The 21864-nt window shown below is 41.6% G+C and overlaps 1 protein-coding gene across 1 annotated transcript in view; it reads left to right on the top strand.

Annotated features, from left to right (window-relative positions):
• LOC146821397 (kinesin-like protein KIF28) overlaps window positions 1–21864 on the top strand; it is a 777435-nt gene that overhangs the window by 92838 nt on the left and 662733 nt on the right. The window contains exons 6-7 of the mRNA XM_085609842.1: window positions 12586–12810; window positions 14405–14559. Coding sequence (XP_085465968.1) covers window positions 12586–12810; window positions 14405–14559 — 380 coding nt within the window. The remainder of the gene's footprint in view (window positions 1–12585; window positions 12811–14404; window positions 14560–21864) is intronic.

Genomic DNA, 21864 nt, shown 5'->3' with positions numbered 1-21864 from the left:
CCTAAGAGGTGCAGAAATTATAATATGCCATAAGTAAGTGCAGGATACTTGCCAAGCTTGTTGCAAGTCTTCAGCCGGAAAAATCTTCTTCCATTTGAGGTCTGGGATATCGTAATTTGCTTTCATCTTCTCCGCAAGACACCAGTACCACTTCGATACTTCTTTCTTCCCAACATTTTAATGGAATTCAGCCTCTAAGTTCGTAACGTCAGCCAGCCAGGTAGCATGAGATTTAGCCCAATTAGTCAACTGATAAAATTTAAACCTCGAGATTTCATTTGTCGTCGTTACCACCAGTTCTTCCCATGATTTTAAGTTTCCATTTTCCAAGAGGTCTCCCCATTTTGCTATTCCAGCCCTTTTCAAAGGGAGTGCTAGTGAGTCCTGCAAGCATTCGGGAGATCCTGGAGAGTTCCATATCAGGGCTTGCGGACTATAGTACGGGTATTGCCATATTTTCCTTATATCTGACCATTGTTTAAATGCAGATTTTAACACCTTTAGTTTAACTTTTTTGAAGAACTTTTGGTGGCCGAATTTATATAAGCAGTGACTATGTTTTGTTATTGCTTTCCAATATGCGGGATATGAATCGTAGTCTCGAAAGAGGTGCCTTATATTCCTAAAATGAAAGGCTTTATAATACATCAAAAGGTCCGGACTAGCTATCCCTCCTCGATGTTTTTTCTGAGTCAAGTTTTTCCAGGCTATCCTGGGCATTTTTGACGACCAAATGAAAGTGTTCTTTTCGCTTTTTATCCTTTTTTATCTATAATGAGTTAAACTCTTAGGGGATTGCGTTAAAAATAAAAGTAAACTTTGGTAGGATAGACATTTTTATTACATTGACCCTCCCTATAAAAGAAAGAGATTGACAACTCCAAGACTTCAATAATTTCCTTGATTCTTTAACTTTTGACTGCAGATTAACCTGGGCGATGTCATTAATGTTTTTTAAAATTTGGATCCCAAGGTATCTTATTTCATTTTTGGATTCAACTTGAGGGTCAATTATATTCCAATGCATTACCTCAGTTTTTTGATGGTTTATTTGATACCCAGAAATGTCCCCAATGTCTGTTAGTAATTTATTTATGTTGTTAGATGTCTCATTTAAATTACTCGAGTAGATCATCAAATCATCGGCATATAATTCCACTTTTAACTCCCAGCTGTTAAAACTAAAAGGGATGATTTCTTTTGAGATCCTAATCATGTTGGATAATGGCTCTATGTATAGATTAAAGAGGTGGGGGGAAAGAGGACACCCCTGCCTGGTGCCTCTTTTAATTTGGAAACTGTTTGTTATGATGCCATTGATAAGCATTTTCCCCGTTGGAGCCGAATAGATATTTGCTATTGCCCTAGAGAAATGATGACCTAAATTATTATGTAAAATAACTTGTTGTAAATAACACCAATTAACTCGGTAAAAAGCCTTGGCCGCATCAAATGTGAATATTGTTAGGGGTATCTTCTCATGTGCAGCAATGTCAATGGCTCCTATCAGTTGGTGTGTGAGATCATGCAGCTGTCTCCCTCTAATAAAGCCCTTATGATCCTCATGTATAAGCTTACCGGCGAGAGACTATTTGTTAAAATGAAACCAGAGACTCACTGTAGAGAAGTTTCCATCTCACATCATTTGCCGCAGCTCTGTATACATTTAAAGCAAATAAGACTGACTGAGTGGGAAAAATGCATCTAATGTCTCTCTCAAAGCGTGGTGGTATAACGTCTGCCATAATCACAGACTTGATAACGCCTTTGTTTTTCCTGTTCACTTAGCAGCTAAACGTGCAGACTTATGGCTTCCCATTACGCTGTATTTAAATAACTGTGCGACTCGTTCTTTCAGCCCTATGCCTGTTCAACAAGAAGTCTCTAAACCTCCATGATACCCTTTTCACATTTTACATATTTCTAACATATTGTTTTTGTTTTTATTCTTCTAAAATTTGCTGTTTAATTTATAACGGTTATGCCTTTTATACTTCTTTTCTAATGCCCATGATTACTGTTTCATTGTAGTTTTCTTAGTTCCTACATTTTGATTTGTTAACCCTCCCCCCCTTCCCTTTCCCTCCTCTTTCCTCCCCCCCTTTTATAGCTGATATTGTGTATTGATTATTCCTTTTTCATTCTTTAATAAAATTTCATTGAACTTAAAAAAGACTGACTGAGTGGAAATTTTCTTTAAATAAGTTTAAATTTGTTGCATGCTCCAGTGTCCACCACAGGTTATAAATTTTTCCCATTGATAGCACGAATGATGGGTCAGGCATCAAAAATTGAATGAAGAAAGTCCAGTTTTTCGCCTTTACATTATGCGAGCCATTTCGACAGAGAGAAAATGTCTGACGTGAGTCCCCTGAGGGAAACGCTCCATCCTCAGCTAAGTGTTAGAAATGCTCACCAGCAACTAGAAAGAGCGAAAAAGGGCACGTAATACGTCATCGAGAAGCGGCAAAGCGGCGGGGTCTGCAAGGAAAGCTGCCACTCCTTCTGAGCTGCACGGAGCTCCTCTAGTGAGCAGCCATCTTCGCTTGGCATCAAGCCAAGCCCCCCGCTAGGTAAGCTTCTGATCTTACAGATTTCTATTAGAGAAGATCATGACCACACCCTAGAGTTAGTCAAACTACTGATCTCACAAAATCTTTCCCTAAAGAAGAGGAATCCTCATATAGTGAGTAGGCAACTCATATGTAATAATCAGACCCTCGTATAAGGGCAGCACCCAACATGGGTAATCCAGTGTTTGCTACTGGAGGTACAACTGTGTGCACTTAGCCCCTGCACTGTGATTAGAGGTTCTTTACTTCTGCCACAAACTAAGCAAGACTGCCTTTTCCCTTTTGCCACCACGGAGGACCCTCTTACAGTTTCTTAGAGTGTAACCACCTGTGCTGAAAATTGAGTTTGTCCTGAGATGGCAGAACCATAATCTGTAATGAAGTAGTCTGCCCTACTTAGCCTTGCATCGCACTACCATCAACTTTGGTTGGCCCCAGGCTGTTCCTCATGTCCCCCTGCACTTTGCCATCACAATGGCCCTCAATTCTACAACGAAATTGGGTTTACCTCATACTTCAGTCGCACCTCGCCCTTACCACGTAAGCCTCAACATATGTGATCAACAGTTTGCCTGACTTTGGTGAATTAAGTGAATTATTATTGAGCAAACCGCAAACTGCGGTGTCCTGTGGTTGGACTTGTATATAGTTGCACTCCTAGCCACACACTTACCCACTTACCCTTGCCTCATTTTAGATGGAGATAATAAATAAACTTGATTGGTCTTCAAGTAGATCATTCTGTTTACCTCGAATCACCAAGAAAAGAGCCCATTCTGCTACATAATGAACTCCCTTATTTGTTCTTTCATGAGTTCTCTGTTATTGTTCCATCCTATGACCTAAAAACAATCTCATGAGCTGTCTCGTGACCCTAAGGAAGGTTCCATCATGGCTATAAGGTCCAGTCATAGCAAAGCTGTCAAACAAAATGGTCTAATTTGATTCTGATTTTGCTAATTTAAAAAATCAATACTGGGAAGGTGATTGAATAAATGACAAATAGAGTTCTAAGCGGTGGAAAATATGCCAGAACTGCCAAAAACAGGTAGGAAAATCACATTCACATTTACTGACAAAAATTGATGTTCAGCATTTTTTGGGATTGGATAAACTTTGTAAGACGGTGAATCTCAGTCATTGTCTGATGAAATGCGACCGTCACTCTTCTGTGTCAAGAAGGAACTAAAGATTTAGGGGCATATTTACAAGCCCTGTGCGCCACCTGACCATCACTGTTTTGATGCTACAGTGGCAAACAATGAAGACCCATATTTACAAGCCCATGCAAATTCCACCCTGCGTGGCTTTTCATGGCCTTGTAAATATAGTGCAAGCAACGCAGCACATGTCGCTGCGTTGCCTTACTATGCATCGGGGAGGCTTGCCATGGGCGTTGCTGTGGGTGTTCCTATACGACACCTACGTCAATTCATTATAAATACGCCCCCCTACTCTTCAAAAAACAACCCATCTGCAAAAAGTAAGATCACCTATGAGACCAGTAACTGACACCACATTAGGAGCTGCCCCTCACTTTCAACACCCCGAAAAAAACCTTAAAATTAGAGCTTCTGCACTATTGCTAGATATATGCTTCATGCCTACCATACAAACAGACATACATTTTCATGTTTTTTTTTAAACAAAGGGACATATTTACAAGCCCCATGCACAACCAGAGCGTCACTTTTTTCTACGCTCCGTTGGCGCACAATGCAGACCCATATTTCAAGGCCACGCAAAGCCACCCTTTGTGGCTTGTCATGGCCTTGTAAATATGGTGTTAAGCAATGCAGAGCTAGATACTATGCAACGGGAAGGCGTGCCATGGGCATTGCTGTGGGTTTTTTCATGCAACACCCATTGTTTTTTATACTCCTCCATATTTTCAACATAGCGTAAATCTGGGGCAGCGCCAAAATTGTAAGCCTCCCCAGAGCAGGCTTAACGAGGACAAATATTTACATTTCTCCTTGTTTTTTCCTCTTTCTATGTGTGCTGCATTCTGCAGCACACATAGAACGAGGGAAACTCCTCTCCTGATTGTTTTTGTGCAGGAAGGTGCCCCTTCCTGCACAAGGTGCCCCTTCCTGGTATAAGGGACACCCTTATACCATGGTGCCTGCGTTGCCACTCGGCTGTAATTTATGTGCTGGCTCAAGTAGAAAATATCTTGTAAATATGGGGCTCTGCTGTTCTTTTAATGTGGCATAGTGCAGCGCTGCCCTACGTCACTTCATTGTAAATAAGCACCATTTAAGTCCATCTTGATATCATAAGGCCATATATATATATATCCTATTTAAATATTTTGCAATGCAGGTTTTACGTGTTTCAAGCAATCAAGTCTTGCCTTGGTTGTGAAATGGGTTTATATATTCTTTTTTAAACAGTATTTCTTCAAAAGAACTCTTCACTCAAAAACTGGAGTATGACCCATCTTAATATCTGCTAACTATCTCTGGGTGCCTACTCTAGAAATAATGTGTGCACCTAATTTAAATTAAGTGTGCAATAAACATCAGTTTCTGGACGTAAGATCGCAAGCCTTAATCAGAGAATTAGTATTTTCATGTTTAAGAGGCAGATATGAATAAAGAAATTTGGAGTCTGTGAGACGCATATGGACTCTGTGGTGCTTGGGGGCAGAACAACATCTATCAGCAGCCCTCTTCGCACCAGGAGGAGGATAACTAATGTGCTCATCAAAGGGCCTCGCAGGCACCCATACTGCAGGACGTGTGTGCCAATCTACACCTTAACGAGGCCAGGCCGTGTCCCCACATCTAACTCCTTCACCGCCCTGAACGGAGTGTGTCAGGGCCCCTCGACAATTTATTTTTTGACTTTTTGCTGTAGGTATGCTGTCAGAAGAGATATCGTCAGTAGAGCAAGAGCTAGGTTTTGGACCGAGGAGGGATGGGAGAGCCTCCAAATGCCAGCCTAGTAAATCTATGAACCTTCCTGAGACTCTTGCTGTACACTCTAGCTTGTATTTGGCAGATGCCAGAAGTACCACAGGCGGTTCTGGCTCCCTGACTATTACAGAAGATGTTCATCTCTCCAGTGTGGAAGCTGACCATGACCAACCAGCCCTTAAGAGGAAGAAAGGGTGGCTAAATTTGAAGAAAGTTCCTATTCCATCGTGGTTGTATTCTTGTATGGGAGCCAAACATGGGAGGCTCCAAGGGCTGGCAGTGATCAATGGGTTCTGGGGACCTCAATAGCCTTCATAGTAATACATTGGGCTTGTTTGTAAGTCAGTTGTAAACTAAAATCTAATTACTTTTGAAGAATTTCCTCAATGATATTTGTAGTAGCTTGTCACGGATAGAGAAATCCAGCGCTGACTTCACTTGTTCTCACAACGGAGCCCAATTTATAATCCATTACAACAAACAAATGATGGACGGAATGCTGACAATGCGTACATTCTCCCCCAGTCAAGAGATCTGGGTTAAATCCATCGTTCTTTTGCCCACTACACCACCCCAGTTCAGACATGGCCATATGCAAATCAGTCTTGACCCTGTGCCTCATGGGAACAGTCCAGCCCGAACTGCCAAGCCATGTCTTCCCTGGACCGGAATCAAGCATCCTAGGACCGGTTTCTGGCTATCAGCCGTCATCAGCCAGGATAGCTTGACTCCAGTGGCGTAGTGAGCACGGGTCCCACGTCTGGGAATACCCATCCCACTTAGGGCGAAAAGCGTTACAACAAACAAATGATGGACGGAATGCTGACAATGCATACATTCTCCCCCAGTCAAGAGATCTGGGTTAAATCCATCGTTCTTTTGCCCACTACACCACCCCAGTTCAGGCATGGCCATATGCAAATCAGTCTTGACCCTGTGCCTCATGGGAACAGTCCAGCCCGAACTGCCAAGCCATGTCTTCCCTGGACCGGAATCAAGCATCCTAGGACCGGTTTCTGGCTATCAGCCGTCATCAGCCAGGATAGCTTGACTCCAGTGGCGTAGTGAGCACGGGTCCCACGTCTGGGAATACCCATCCCACTTAGGGCGAAAAGCGTTACAACAAACAAATGATGGACGGAATGCTGACAATGCATACATTCTCCCCCAGTCAAGAGATCTGGGTTAAATCCATCGTTCTTTTGCCCACTACACCACCCCAGTTCCGTCCGTCATTTGTTTGTTGTAACCCAATTTATAATCCAGCCCATGACTCCAAGGTCTGTTTCTGACCAGGCATACATGGCAGACAGAGCTGAAGGGCTTGATGGGGCAGTAGGTGGTGTGTCTCCAAAACCCAGGGGTTGGGGAGTTAGAGGAGAATTTTGCTACTCATGCTTCTCACCAGCAGCCCATTTTCCCAGGTGCCAAGTTTCCCTAATGGTCATTTGCAGCCCAGGAAAAGGGTGTACTTAAAAGAAGGATCACAGGCTCACTCATTCAAGGGTGTACTTACCACCTATGTCATTATCTTTGCCATCTGGGATCACCCCAATGTTATTGTCATGATTAAGGTCTCCCCCCTTTAAAGAAAGCACTGACCAGTAAAGGAAAACGTTGCTCACTGGTGTAGTGAACACAGTGGGAGTGAACCATCTTTATTTGACCATATAATTATGGTCAGGTGTGCTGGTTGGGTGAGGCCGGGCCATAAAACTATTGAAGGTAATAGCATGATCATACATTTTAAGAAGTCAAAGGTTGAGGCTATACTACTTTCATCGCCTTTTTATTTAGGCAGCCGACCTTCCACGATCCAACTTTGTGCTTCAGGTTTCTTTGACCCCTGCTACAACCTTCCAGATCTAGACCTCCAAAATGCCTTGTCCTTGACAAGATAATTAATCCTGCAATATTCCACTGCAGCGTTGTGATTGGTCAGTGGCCCGTGAGTCTGGGTGCTTCCTCGTTCGTTGACCTGAACGAGAATGGAGGAAAGTGGCCACCGGCAAGGTAAGTGTTTTTTTTGTTTTCTTTGCCCCTTTTTAATATTTTTTTTAAGCCCCCCCCCCACCTCCCCGCCGCACCACTACTGCCCGGTAGCAACCGCTACTGCAAACATTGAATGCTGCAGCAAGGGTATGGATTCCTAAGTGTTGGTCACAATCTATAGTCGTACCAATTTTTAAGAAAGGGATCAAAACCGAACACTGCTGTTATAGGCCCATCTTCCTGATTGATTCGACTGGCAAGGTACTTGGGTGTGTGGTCCTAGCCAGACTTACTGGTTGGGCAGAGGATAACCATATAATTTTGGATGCCCAGTATGGTTTCAGGTCATGTCGTAGTACCATTGATCGATGTCTCAACTTATATTTGAAGATAAATATACTGTAGCTAAGCAAGGAAGCCTTCTTATGACTTTATTATGCCCGCCTTTGACAGGGTAAACAGGGACAAATTGGGGCCTATCATATGTTGAATTCCTTTGGGGTAGATGAGGGCATAGTCTATTTACTTGCTGATCTGCATTTGAGTATGACCATCTGTGACCAAGATGAGTCCTGCACAGAGAGTTTTGTGCTTAAACAGGGATTAAGGCAGGGATATATGTGTGCCCCTTTTGTCTTTATGATGTATGTAAACATCTGGAACTCCATCTGCTTAGAGCAGGAACATGCCACCTGAGGGCATTTGATATATCCTTGTACATCTTCACACAAATGATGCAGTACTGTTAGCAAAAACAGCCTTAGGACTCAAGCAGCTCTTTGACTCTTTTGGGGGGTTTTATGGACTCTCTTGACCTTTCTGTTATTTATAGTAAGTCACAGGTTCTCGTAGCTGACCAAGGTCAGCAAAGATTAGGAGGCACCAGGTACAAAGACATTAGATTAGCAGGGTAAGTACCTTTTCATATTTGGGAATCCAGTGTTCTGATAAGGGGACATGGTCACCACTATTGTCCGGTACAAAACACACCCTCTTCAGGCTCATTGCCTCTGTTTTTTATATTTCTGTGAGATAACGGAGTAAGCTCCTAAAAATTGTCCTAAAGAATTTTAACGCCAAATGTGTCGCTGCTGCAGCATATGGCTGTGATATGCAGGGCTATGTGGAAACACATTTCTGAGACGCCTTTCATCACTGCCATAGAGTGTTTCTTCATATATTGTCCTCGAGGAGCTAAGTATAAATGTTATGTCCAGTATATTTGACTTTCGCCCCCTTGATTAGATGCATTTTAGTCTGGTCGAAATCAGCTATTGAGGTTCATAGATTCATTTTGAGAGATATTTTTTATCTTTAGAATGGGCTGGGAGGATTCCCTGTTTACAGTGTGTTAAGACCATTTTTATGAGCTTGGGTCGTCCTGAATCGTTTAATCACTCTGTATCAATTAATGAAATCAAAAAAAGAGCTTTCTCAGATATCAATAGTTTGAATAAATCTACTGTGCATGCACATATCCTAGTCACTACTATACTATTGATTGAGCCTTATCTTATTTTTGTTACCAGTAATAGATTCATCCTTACCAGGTTTAGATTAAATCTATTGCACTGTCTTCTGGCATTGACCAGCTCAAAAGCCTGGGACCATGTTTATGTGACATGTTTTAGGGCCAGGACAATTGCACCTTACTTTGTTTTGTGATTTTTATGCTGCTCTTTGTATTGAGTTCATTTTACCGCTGTTAAAAAATATGGTATGTTACACAGGCCAGCCTTGACCTTTCTTTGTTATAAATGTTTTTTTCTGATCATATTAGTTATTGTATTGCCTTCTTTCATCTGCACTGTGAGAAAAAGGTCTTTAATGGATGTTTAATTGTTTTATGTGCATATGCTTTTATGGTCTATGCCTAGACCGAAGTAAAGGTATTTTGATGATGATGAATATTTGTGTGCACAATTTATTGCAACTTTGAAATTTGAGAAGTTCTTGAATGACATATTATGAAAAACTCCACACAATTTTTGAGGACTGATTGGAGGAACATATGTCTAACAGTAGACTAGTTCAAGAAGATAATGTCTTGCATTAGATATTTTTGCACAAGCTAGTGCCCCTGCTGAAATCTAGCTTGGATTTTGAATGCAACACATGCACAATATACCTCCAACCTACCAGCTACCCAGGCCAGCAGAGTCCATGCATGATTGGATTTAGCGCTGGTGGCAGTTGTGCGACAATCTTTTTGGATCCACCCCATATGACCTTTTTCTCCATGAATTTCCTCACTACCTCCCTCCAAAAGTGCCCCTTATCTCTCCATAGCCCCTCTCTTACATGCATTTCATTTGTTTTATAGCACCATTTATATCAGTGTACTTTACATCACACGTAAACTATGCAAAGACAGCAAAACACGTGTGTAAATCAGTCTACCGGAAATGCTGCTTAAGACAATGAGGATTCATTTACAAGGTGTGCTTGGTCTTAGAAGCACAAACTTAGGATTTGAAACGTACCATACTGGTTGGCTTTACTAATAGGAATGTATGTCCATCCAAAATCAACCCTTTTTAGCAATCTTAGGATAATGAAAGACTGGGGAAAAACAATCTAACATATATCATGCAGCTCTTTGATGAACGTTCATAGGCCACTGCGCTACATTAGGATTGTAACTTCTGAACTGCAAGTAAAAAAAGGATTGGTCTGACAAAAACAGTAACCCACCAAGCTATCTACATAAATACAGTTATGTGCTCTGCGGGTTACATGTTCTTTGCAGCAGGCATATCAATCGCTACTCTATGATGAGTCAAAATTGCCACTAGATAAAACTATCTGTCTCCAGCATTAAGTTGACATTTTTATTGTTGCCTGAAACCTGCTGGACACACAAGGAACTCTGCAGCAGATTCTTTTAAACAGATAAGCTATTTCTTAATATAGCACGGCCCCAAACTTAGCACCCCCAAACTCAGAGCCCCCCAAACTCAGCGCCAGTTGCAGGTGCAAAAGTCACACCGCCCTAGGCCAGCCTTGAGGCCATGGCCTCCGCTACCTTTGTGGAAGACCTCTGGCCACATTAGTGTGGAGCAGTTTAGCAAAGGGGTATGTGCTGCTTTAGCTTTGAACCATTTTGTATTCCAGAAGCAAACCCCTGAAAATAATGTTACTATGCCATTTCATGCAATTATGTGCCGTACTCTCCAAAAATGTAGCACAATTATATATGAGAGCATATATAATGGTCAGAACGCAAGTGACTGCTGTTTGTAGTTTGTGTGATTTTTACACTAATTTATTTGCGCAAAATGTTTCCTCGCTTCCAAAATAGATGTGAGGGCTCATTTCACGCTAAATTATAGTGCCAAATGCTGATTTTGAGTTTCACCTAATTTCATGTAATTTTTAAATAATTTCACGTAATTGCCAAATAGCAAATGATGCAATTTCTGCCACAGGAACTTTTGGCATCAGTGCATTTTTTGGGTGATCGTGGAAAACAAAAATCTGCCAAATTCTGCCATCCGCCTTACCGTTTGAAGTACTATCCATGATATTGGCAGACTTCATTATTTAAGATTTAAAATATACACAATTTTTGTTTCCTAGAGAAATCTCTGTCTCAACCACAGCACAACTGTTTACGTGCAGAACCCACTAGGTGCCTATTGTACTGCCCTATACGCCCATTTCCCACCATTGCTCTTTTCTCAGTAGCACGTAATCAGCCCCTCCAGGTAACCAGTACTTAGCGCCAGGACACCCCAGGGTAACCGTGCGCTCTATAAGTATAAATAACATAACATAACATTGCTCAGTTCCACTGTCCGGAAACCTTCGCTGATGTGTTCCTGTTCATCAGGATTGATTTTACGCAAAGTGCCCCGTGGGTACTACGGGCATGCATGGCCACTTTATGCACCCCTGGGGGCACTTTGGTATGAAAAGAAGGGGCTGTGGCCCCTTTTATAATACCAATAGCTCTGGTACACATATAGCACCAGTGCTATCATGAGAGGACTTTCCCTCATTTGTATGGGGTCGTGGCTCCAAGCAAATGAGGGAATCACTTTTCCTCGTCGCTCACGCTGTATTACGGACATGGGTGTAGAGCAGTAGTGGCAGGTGCTGTGAAATTGTGACGCTGGATAAGGTGTTGGGGGGACAAAATGTAAGAAAAAAACTTGCTGCCGCGCCTTTCTTTCTCTCTTCTCGCAAACACAGGATCCCAGACTCCACTGCAGCCAATCTTAACGCTGCTCTCAATTCATGATGGTAGCATCAGGATTCACCTGAGCGCACTACATGCGCTTCCAGGGAGACTGCGAACCTGTGCCTGCTCTCTCCAAACCTGCAACGCAGCTCGGGTTGGAGACCGCTTCAGTGCACATAACGGTTTTGGCCGGCCCAAGATGGCCGGCCAAATCGCTATGCTCACTGTTCACAGTGCACTACCACTCCTCCTGCTCCTGTCGTCCCCCATGCCCCCCCCCCCTAAAGACTCAGCAGGAAAGGAAAAATAGAACAATAATATCACGTTTATTATTGTTTTATTTTTCCTTTCCTGATGTTTTGAAGCAGCTGGTAGGGGGCAATGCTCCTCTGCCATTGTGGAAGAGCTGCGTCTGGTGTAGAGAGAAAGATGCGTTTTAGGAAGAGCACTGACAGTGCGCCACAAATGGTGCCCCCAGAGGGCAACCCCCTCTGTATGGGGGAAAAAGGGCCATGTCAATCCCTCAGATGGGAGCTGCCTACACAGAGAAGCATGGAGAGGCTCGGAAGCAGCTGCTCCATATTTCATTGAATGTGCTGCCCACGGCAGCGTGAGTTCACGACTGCCCTTGTGGCAGCGCTTTCATTGGAAAAGGGCAGGATATCCTGGGCTCACCTTTTGAAAGGCGCGCCCTGGTGCAAGCAGGGAAGTGTGCCTTAAGTATAATACAGGCTCAGAAGAAAGATTTTTCAAATGTTGTAATTGAATCATATCTACTAACTGCAAGGCTGATTCTCCTTACTTGCAACATTATTTTTAATTAATGTACAAGGCAATTAAAGCTAACACTGTTTATGCGCAACTTTGTGATGTAGGAAGAATAGTTGATCTACATGAAATTTCCTTTTCGACCTAGGTAACAGATCTCCTATCTAAGACTAAGAAGGCTGGTGGTTTGAAGGTGCGGGAAGACCAGCAGCAAGGCTTTTATGTGGACGGCTTGAAGCTGGTGCCTTGTGAAAGCTACTCACAGATTGAGAGGCTTATGGAGCAAGGAGCTAAAATACGAACCACAGCTTCAACCAGCATGAACGCATCGAGCAGCCGATCCCACATGGTCATCACCATCCAGTTCAAGCAGGTAAATTAAATGTAACACAAGCAGGTATCCATAGCAGAAGCTATATAGGAGGGGCAACATTTGTACCTGTTAGTTCTGTGAGTTTCAATGCCTGTTTACCTATGGTAGTAATTTATTTTTATTTTGCAATGATGTGGTGTATTATACTACAGAATATCGACCCCCAGGATATCATCATATATGAATATCGAGGACAGAACAGAAAATCAAGGGACAAAGTATTGAAAGGCAAGTGCAGATAGGGAAGTATAGAATACTATTTCTAACTCCACATCTATGAAGATACATGTACAGCTTAGTTACATGTATGTGGAGTTAGGTATAGAAATTCTAAACTACCTGTCAGTATTATTTTTCCCATATTCTGTCTTCAATATTCTGCCAGCTTGATATTCGGGGTTTGATCAGTGGCATACCAAAAGTTGAGGGGGCCCCCCTGCCACGCACACAGAGGGGCCCGCTCCAGATTTAATCCAAGCTATTGGGCCCGCGTACTGTGCTGAGGGGGCCCCGTGCAGCTCGGGGGCCCCCCCACACCGCAGAGGATGCGGGGGCCTGTGTTACGCCCCTGGGTTCGATATTCAGGGTGCACATCATATCTGTGATGCATGGACTGAGTGGGCATGGAGTAGGACGTTGAGTGTGGATGATGGGAGAATTTTATGATGCATGGAACGTCGATGTGTGCTGGGTGAAGTCTGGGAGTTGATTGCAGATGGAGTGAGAACAGAGCCCCGTCAGGACCTATCAGACAGTGGATGTAAATGAAGGGCCTAACATGAAATAAAGAACTTATCACCAACCTGAATGGCTCTAGAATCTTGTGTGACAACATTGCCATCTAACTACAAAATATTTGTCTTTCAAGGAGCATTCTGACTGTGGGTGTTGTCATTGTCCTTAGTCAAGTTAATCTAAGTCTCTTGCAGTAGCATAGGTCTTGTCGTCATCCTCACCTTTACTGCTTTCCATAGTAGAGTAATTGCTACCGTGCTGCCGGTCCAGGAATAGGGTTTATTTTGTAATCCTTTTGGTGAGAAGTTTTTCTGTACCTTGCAAATATTTCCTCACAGGTGTCCATGACTCCCTTGATTTCTCCCATCAAGCTCTCCCACGCCTATGCACCCCAAAACATATTGCTGCTCAAGGTTCATTGTGATTTCAGCTGCCAGTACAAACATTAAAGCCCATTATTAGTTTTCCCAGAATACTAAGGGGCACAGGGAAACACTTGCAGGCTCCTGAGCAGTTCAGACATATAATGCGGAGCACCGCATGAAGGGAAAATCCAACGACAACAAAAACAGGCAGCCAGACCGAGAGGGCAATTAGCAATGCCTAATGGGTTATTCTCAATTCCTAACCTGCATTTTCACCCTGATTCCTCACCGTTCCTTTAAGAGGAGTTTTCTCGTATTCAATCAGTCACCTCAAGCCGCAGTTGCAAGGCTTGTCATATAATATATACAAAACATATTATTAGTTAGGCTTATTCATGCAGGAGTACCTAAGCATTCTGATGATGTTGTCATTAAGCATGAAGTACATAATTTTTCAAAAATATATATTTGTGTCTTTTCAAAACCTTATACAGCTCTTTCTGGAAGAAGACATCACCAAGCAATCCATCATAAATTTAGTGGACTTGGCAGGAAGTGAAAGACAGAAATCTTCTGGATCAGAAGGAGACCGTCTAAGGGAAGGGACTTGTGTCAATCTCAGTTTAACCACTTTGGGAAACGTGATAAGGTACAGAATGACTGAATACAAGTTATCCACATTTACATAGTCTCAGTGTTACTGTCTTCACCTCACAAAGTTTATCACTGGCATAATGAAGATAAATAGGGGATCCAGTGCTGTATCCTCAAGAATTTAAAGCAATACTGATCCTAGCCAATTGTTTTTTATGTTGGTTCCACCACTGAACCCATCCTGTGTATTTAACTCTAAGATATATTTCCTCTAACGCCAGAACTTTAATAGTATTCAAATTCATTTTTTATCAATCATCCATCATCGCTCGACCAGTAAGGTAAGACAGAGGCGAGGGGTAAATGCCACCTCAATGCACTTCTTCTGGGCAGCATAGGGGTTAACATTGTTCCCCATATTAGGGATTGATATTAGGTTTATATATAAACAAGAAGCCTGTAATCATTATATAAAAGTGTCTCTTTAAATTTCCTTTTCACATGCGAATTGCGGCATCCTTAGTCACATGAAGTATATTGGATAAAGTATCTCTGCCATACATTATAAAGATCTTGCAAGTCACCGAGGGCTTCCATGACCATATAAAGGGGAACACAGTTGAAGGCTGAGTTCCCTTATAAGATTAAGAAACTCTGAGGTAACTTGCAATATCCTTATAATGAATGGCAGAGGTATGTCATTCCTTCTTAAATGGTCCCACAATCACCTTTCCCAAAAACCACTCAAATCCTTGGTGCGTAACTCTTTCATATGAAAGAGAGAGCTGGTTTGCAAAAATGAAGAATAAAAATAGAATCTCTGTTTCAAAATGAAACTCAATATAAATATGCTGTTAGATATTTAAATTAAAAATGCTGTTAGATATTTGTTGGAAAAAAGATATTAGAATCGGTTTAATATCACACTATTTGTTAATCGTGTGGAGGATTAGGCAAAAGGCGAGTCTGCAATCAATACCCCTGATACATCTGAGGCAGCAAGCCCTCCCTGATTTGTACAATACTCTAATTACTAGAAGAGGCTAAAGTGTACTAATCTTATGGATATGATTTACATTGTACAACAATTTTGAATTACTTTAATATCTGTTTTCTTAGTTTATGTATCTGACATAGGCACCTTCGCTTCTATGAATTTTATCCAATGTGTATTCTAACTGTGTTTTATGACAGATTGGAGGAACAAGGATCAGGAATCACTGCTCTGTCCATTCTAAGTTATTCCATGTTGGCCTAAGGCGCTACAATAATCTGCTACCAGCTTAGACTTTCCAGATGGCACAATGGACCCTTTTCTCGTCCATTTTCCAGGAGTTTTTTTTTGGTTTTGTGTCTCAGCAAGAATATGCCTAGGTAGCAAAGGATGCATTATCTTGTAAACCAATTTTATTCAATTAATTTGCTCTGATGTTTTACTTAAACAGCCTATTATGCATTTTATTGTTTTAATATGTGTATCCTGCACTTTTATGGTACAATGAGATTACTTGTTCATGCTGTTTAATGCAAGTTAGTTTTTTTTTAAAGGCACAATTGCTCTGAATGTGTGGAAACATGCAGAAAGATTCAAATGTTTGTATAAGCATATTTTGCAACAATAGTCTCATTTGTAAAGTACATGCATTCTACCACTCTCCTGGAGACAATCTGCCATTCATTGAATAAATAATGGAAGTCATCACAACCAGCGATGACCCTCAAGTGACCCAGATCTGCTTCTGGGACTTTAACCTCCACAGGATTGACCTGAATGACTATGCAGTGAACAGCCCTAAATCTTTTCTATCAGAACATAAGTTGACCCAAATCTGTGACAGGCCTACTCACAACAAGGGTGACACATTGGACCTTATCATTTTGAAAATGGACAACATCACATTGGAGTCTATTAGCCCCTGCGACTGTACAGGCCATTACTTTTTCACCTTCCTCATCAATGTGGTGGTGACCCCGAAGAGAGCTCAGCCGAAGAAAACAAAACAATGGAAAAGGAGTATTTGAAACATAAACCCTGACAGCTTAGCTACCCGTTGTAACAACGCTTTGACTCCCCCGATGGACATGGTTGATGTCCATGACCTCACAGAATTCTACAATACCTCCATTTTGGTCGCCCTTGACTCTTATTGCCCTGCTTCAACAAAAAAACATATGCACTAAAGTCTCTAAACCTTGGTTTAAGGACAACTTCAATACTAAAAGACGCAATCTAAGATTAGCAGAAAGAGCCTGAAGATCCTCGCTCTCTATGGAACACCTAAAACGCTTAAGATCAGTGAGGAAGAAATACAACAGAAGAATCAGAAATGCAAAGCCAACTTCTTTAGAACCCAGATAGACCAAACCAGAAATCGACCCAAAAAACTTTTCAGAATCGTCAAGCAACAATCGCTTATCTTACCAAACCCGCTTGGCATTGGGTACATCGTTCTCCCAAACTGTGAGGAGTTGGCTTCCTTCTTCTGAAAAACTAAAACCATTGAAAATGACCTACAAACTAAGGAGTATAAAAAATGAACGGGTTGCTATAAATATGTCATTTCTGCTTGTCACTATATAGCTAGAAAAACAAAGCAGAAGAAAGAAAAGCCACATTTAGTTTTCGTTCTTCAAATATCTGGTTTACTTATACTCTGTGGCCTGACCTGCCTTTCTGTTAGGGAGCTGGCATTGGCAGCAGGCATTGCGATTCCAGAACTCAATTTCAATAAGTCATTATAATTGAGTGGCTTTTGTCATTTCTTTATAACAGGTGACTGGTTGTGTCACAAGTCATCGATTATAAAGAAATTAGAGATGAGTTTTTATCTATAGTTTGCAGAATCCCATGTATTCATCATCATCATCAAGTTCTTTATTCGGCCAATCTAGGCTATAAAAGCACACATAAAGCATATACCTAACACAAAATAAATTTCCTTACACATTCTTTACATATAGATATGCAATTGTTTCATATTAATAAATGTAAGCCACCCATTTTAAAATAGACTTAGAAGAGCAATTACATACTACAATTTAAGGCCTTATTCAGTATAAACTTAGGGTGAAAACCTCAAGTGTGGATACACTATGTCAAATGGGTTACATTTAATGGTGCCTGGAAAACATTGATTAATTCAATTCGGTGTGTATTTCTTCCGTTCATCCATGCCATATAAAATAACATTCACAAAACATACAAATTAATTAAAATAGACAAGCATCATAATATATTTGCAGTGTACTATAAGAACTTGAAAACGTAAAATCCTCTATGCATTTCTTAAATAAATTGAAAATCTCACAAACAATAAAAATTCCAATAAATATAAATTCATTTATATGTGCAAATAATGCAGAAAGTGCAAGGAGGCTTGTTTTGATCAAGATCCCTAATCCTAAATCCAAAGGAATACTTGCTCTACACATGATAGCCATTACATTTTAGGGCTTTCATTCTAATATGCCATATTGGTGACAAATAGCTCGTAATTGCCAAAACAAGACAGTCTCCGGTCTTCGTTTCGCATACTCTCAAGGCAATGATTGATCTATGAAGCCAAAAAGACTGCAAAGAGGGATTATCTAATACAAGCATTGTTCTCATCTACCAGACAACCCATTGGACATAAATTTGATCAAATTGACCTTGTTTTTTTCTTCCAAGAAAGCTTAAAAGTAGTCAGGGGTAGAGTCCTTAATCTAAATGTTTTATAAAGTGCTTGTGCAGATGGATCAATTAAAAAGTTCATAAATGGTTCCAAATCAGGTACATGTTTAAATAACAACCCCCAAAGCATAATTCCCTGTCACCACGTCTCTTGGGAGTCATTCCTTGATGAGATTTCACATAGCCTGCTCCATCTCAAGTAAGAAATCCAGAGACTAACATCCATCATCCCAGAGCTACTGCTAACTCATAGACCCAATAGTGCCTTGGTGAATCGGACCGGCTCACAAACAGGCATGCTACCTTCCCATAGCCTTCACACTTCTTATTTTAAATTGAAAATAATACCTTTCCCCAACATCTGTGGAATATACAACAGTGACATCCACGACCTACTCCTCTATTACTCCTATACAAGAAATACAATACCTCCATCTTGGTCGTCCTTGACTCTTATCACCCCGCTTCCACAAAAAACATATCCACTAAAGTCTCTAAACATTAGTTCAATGATAACTTTAATTCTGAATGACGCAATCTAAGATTAGCAGAAATAGCCTGGAGATCCTCGACCTCCATGGAAAACCTAAAACGCTTGAGATCAGTGAGGAACAAATACAACAGAAGAATCAGAAATGCAAAGCCAACTTCTTTAGAACTCAGCTGGACCAAGCCAGAAATTGACCCATATCGTCAATCACCAATTGCACAACGTGCCAAACCCGCTTGGCATTGGGTACATCACTCTCCCAAACTGTGAGGAGTTGGCTTCCTTCTTCAGATACACTAAAACCGTTGAACATGGCCTACAATCAGCGAGGGAACTACTTCCGACTGCCCCACACATTTTCAACACACCTCCTAGACTTCTGATCAGATTGGTCCCCCCGGGCAGGTCACCAAAAACAATGCCTCTTGGCACACTTTCACACACCTCGATGAAAGTGACATTTACAACATTCATTTAGCTTTAAACCCATATAATCACTTCATCGACCCTTTACCTCCTACGATCTTCAAGGAGATCAAAGTCGTTATACTCCTCTTGTGGTCTAAGATTGTAAATGCCTTCCTACATCAAGGCACTATCCCTGACTTCCTAAAAGTAGGACAGGTAACCCCCATTTTGAAAAACATCACAACTCTGGGGAAGCTTCTGTAAAAATGTGCCCAGATCCAACTCTGCAACCACATAGATAACTTTCAACACCAATCTAGCTTCCGTCAAGGTCACAGCACTGTATCGGCACTCACACACATTGTGGATGACATATTAAAATGATAGACTTAAATAAATCATGTCTTCTGATACTACTTGACTTATCCTCTGCCTTCGTCACTGTTAAACACGACAGTCTACTGAATCTACTTGAACTGAGGATGGGCTTATCAGGGTCCATACTGCAATGGTTTACTTCTTTCCTCCACAACAGAACCCAAGGTGATTGAATCTCTTTCTCAGTCCTCTGCAGTCACCCTTTGGGTTCCACAGGGATCAGCCCTCTCACCCATTCACTTCAATTTATTCTTGGAATCTCTAGCAGACTCTTTGAAATCTGCTAACATTCATTATCACTTGCATGCAGATGGCACTCAATTGTATCTGAAAATATCCTATCCAGAAGACATCATAGCTCTCAACTCTACTTTACAAAACAGTCAACATTGCCTCACTGGCAACCATCTGAAGCTCAATGCTGCTAAAATGGAATTCCTCCTCATTACTCCTCCGAACCACATTACCAAGATGAACCTTTTGGATGAAGTGTCTAACACCCCTCAACTGTTCTCCTCACATTATACACTGTGCTAGATCATTGGGAATTACACTAGAAGAATACCTGAATGTGCAGGATCACATCAGTACTGTCACCAAAGGAGCAAATTACCAGATGAACATTTTAAGGACAGTTAAACCCTACCTCCCACATGATGATCTTAAGCTTGTGGTCTAAGCTCTTGGGTTGCCTAGGCTAACTATGTAAGTGCCACAATATGCGGCCTACCTAGATACAAGCTGGCCCCTATAAGAGCCTCCCTTAGCATTGCTGCCAGACTTGTCTCAGGAACAAACAGAAATAGCCACATCTGCCTGGCTCTAAAATCCCTCAACTGGCTCTCTGGTGAGGCAAGAATACAACTAAAGATTGCGTGCATGACTCATAAAGCCCTACATTTCAACACCCCAAGTATTTGTAACAAAAGCTAGAACTATCAGAGGGATGCAGATCTTCATGAAGTGCTAGCTCTCTGATACTAAAACCACAGATTTTCCAAGAAAAGAAAATGTGCTACAGAGCCTTCTTGGGCATCGCCCGAAGATTTGTAACTCCCTGTCTCCAGTGGCGTAGCTAGAGCTTTTGATGCCCCGGGCGAGCTCTTAGTTTGCTGCCCAGTGCCTGTAAGAGCGGGGGAGGGTGCTGGCGAAAGACGACGCTGAGCAGGGGGGTGCGGGCAACAGATGACAATGAGTGGGAGGTGTTTAGCGACACCAATGAGAAAGAATAAAGAAAAAACAAAACCCACTTGGCGCTCGCAGCTTGCGGCCGCACCCAAAATAGTGACGCTCGGGGTGGACCGACCCCACCACCCCCAGCTACACCACTGTCTGCCTACGGATGTACGCCTAATCAAGACTCCTGCCTCGTTCAAAAAAGAAGTGAAAACATTTCTGATTAACAAGTTTTTGCACACCTTATGTCTATTGATTGTACTCCTGCTTGTTATTCAGTTATTGTTTTTGACTACTACATTGCTGACTCCCTAATGAGGTCAAGCCTATTATTTTGTTTATCCTCAATGTTTATTCTTCGCTTGTATATGTGACTAGATTTGTTTTCACACCTATACCCTACCTCCCCTTCATGTAAATCACTATTGATACCATCTAGGGTCATGTTCGCGCTATGCAAAACTTTATAAACAAGCATTTGCAATGCAATAGGTCTCGCATTATGGAATGTTTGAGCTATTGGCGTTTCAAATAATAATACCAAACCAATAGCTCAAACTTTCAGTAATGCGAGACCTATTGCAGCCAGGCCTCCTGTGTGTATGTTGGGGTGCTGAATGGTAGAAACGGGTTGTTGTAAATAAAGATAAAGGGAGTTAAGAGGCTTCTGCAGCCTGTCAAAATAAACTTAATGGTTTGTTCAGAAAAATAAACGTGCTGGAGAGGCTTCTGCTGCCAACTGAATAATTGTGGAAATGCTAAATGTACGAGGACCTATAAAATGAAATGGCATAGAGTGTTCACTAGTGACAGAATAGTGCATGGGAGTGAGAATTATTTTTAAAAGAAGCAAGTATTCGCTTTTATGAAAGAACAATATTAAAAGAAAAGCAAGCAAGCTGTAAATGGACGCAGCCAGGCCTTCTGGGTGGATGGTGGGGGGTGCGTGGCTCAGACGGGGTGACAAATACAAGCATTAGCGAATACCGAACTGTGTCCTGGTGGCATGAAAACATGTTTTAAAATGTGTAATCACCTAAACAATGTAATTACTGAAAAGGCATCAGAGGTTGAAATGTTTATAATGTGAAAGATCCCCTAGACATGTCAAGCATTTATAAAATGCATGCTGCTGCTACCGAATTTGATATTATCTAAAAAGGTAAATAATGACTTTTGAGGCATAAAAGACCAAAATCTTTTCAAAAACCATAAGTGGCAGTGAAAAAGCAAGC

Source organism: Triturus cristatus, chromosome 6 (genome assembly GCF_964204655.1).
Source record: "Triturus cristatus chromosome 6, aTriCri1.1, whole genome shotgun sequence".
NCBI classification, from domain to species: domain Eukaryota; kingdom Metazoa; phylum Chordata; class Amphibia; order Caudata; family Salamandridae; genus Triturus; species Triturus cristatus.
Note: the sequence above shows the minus strand (reverse complement) of the source record. Positions and strands in the feature narration are given on the sequence as shown.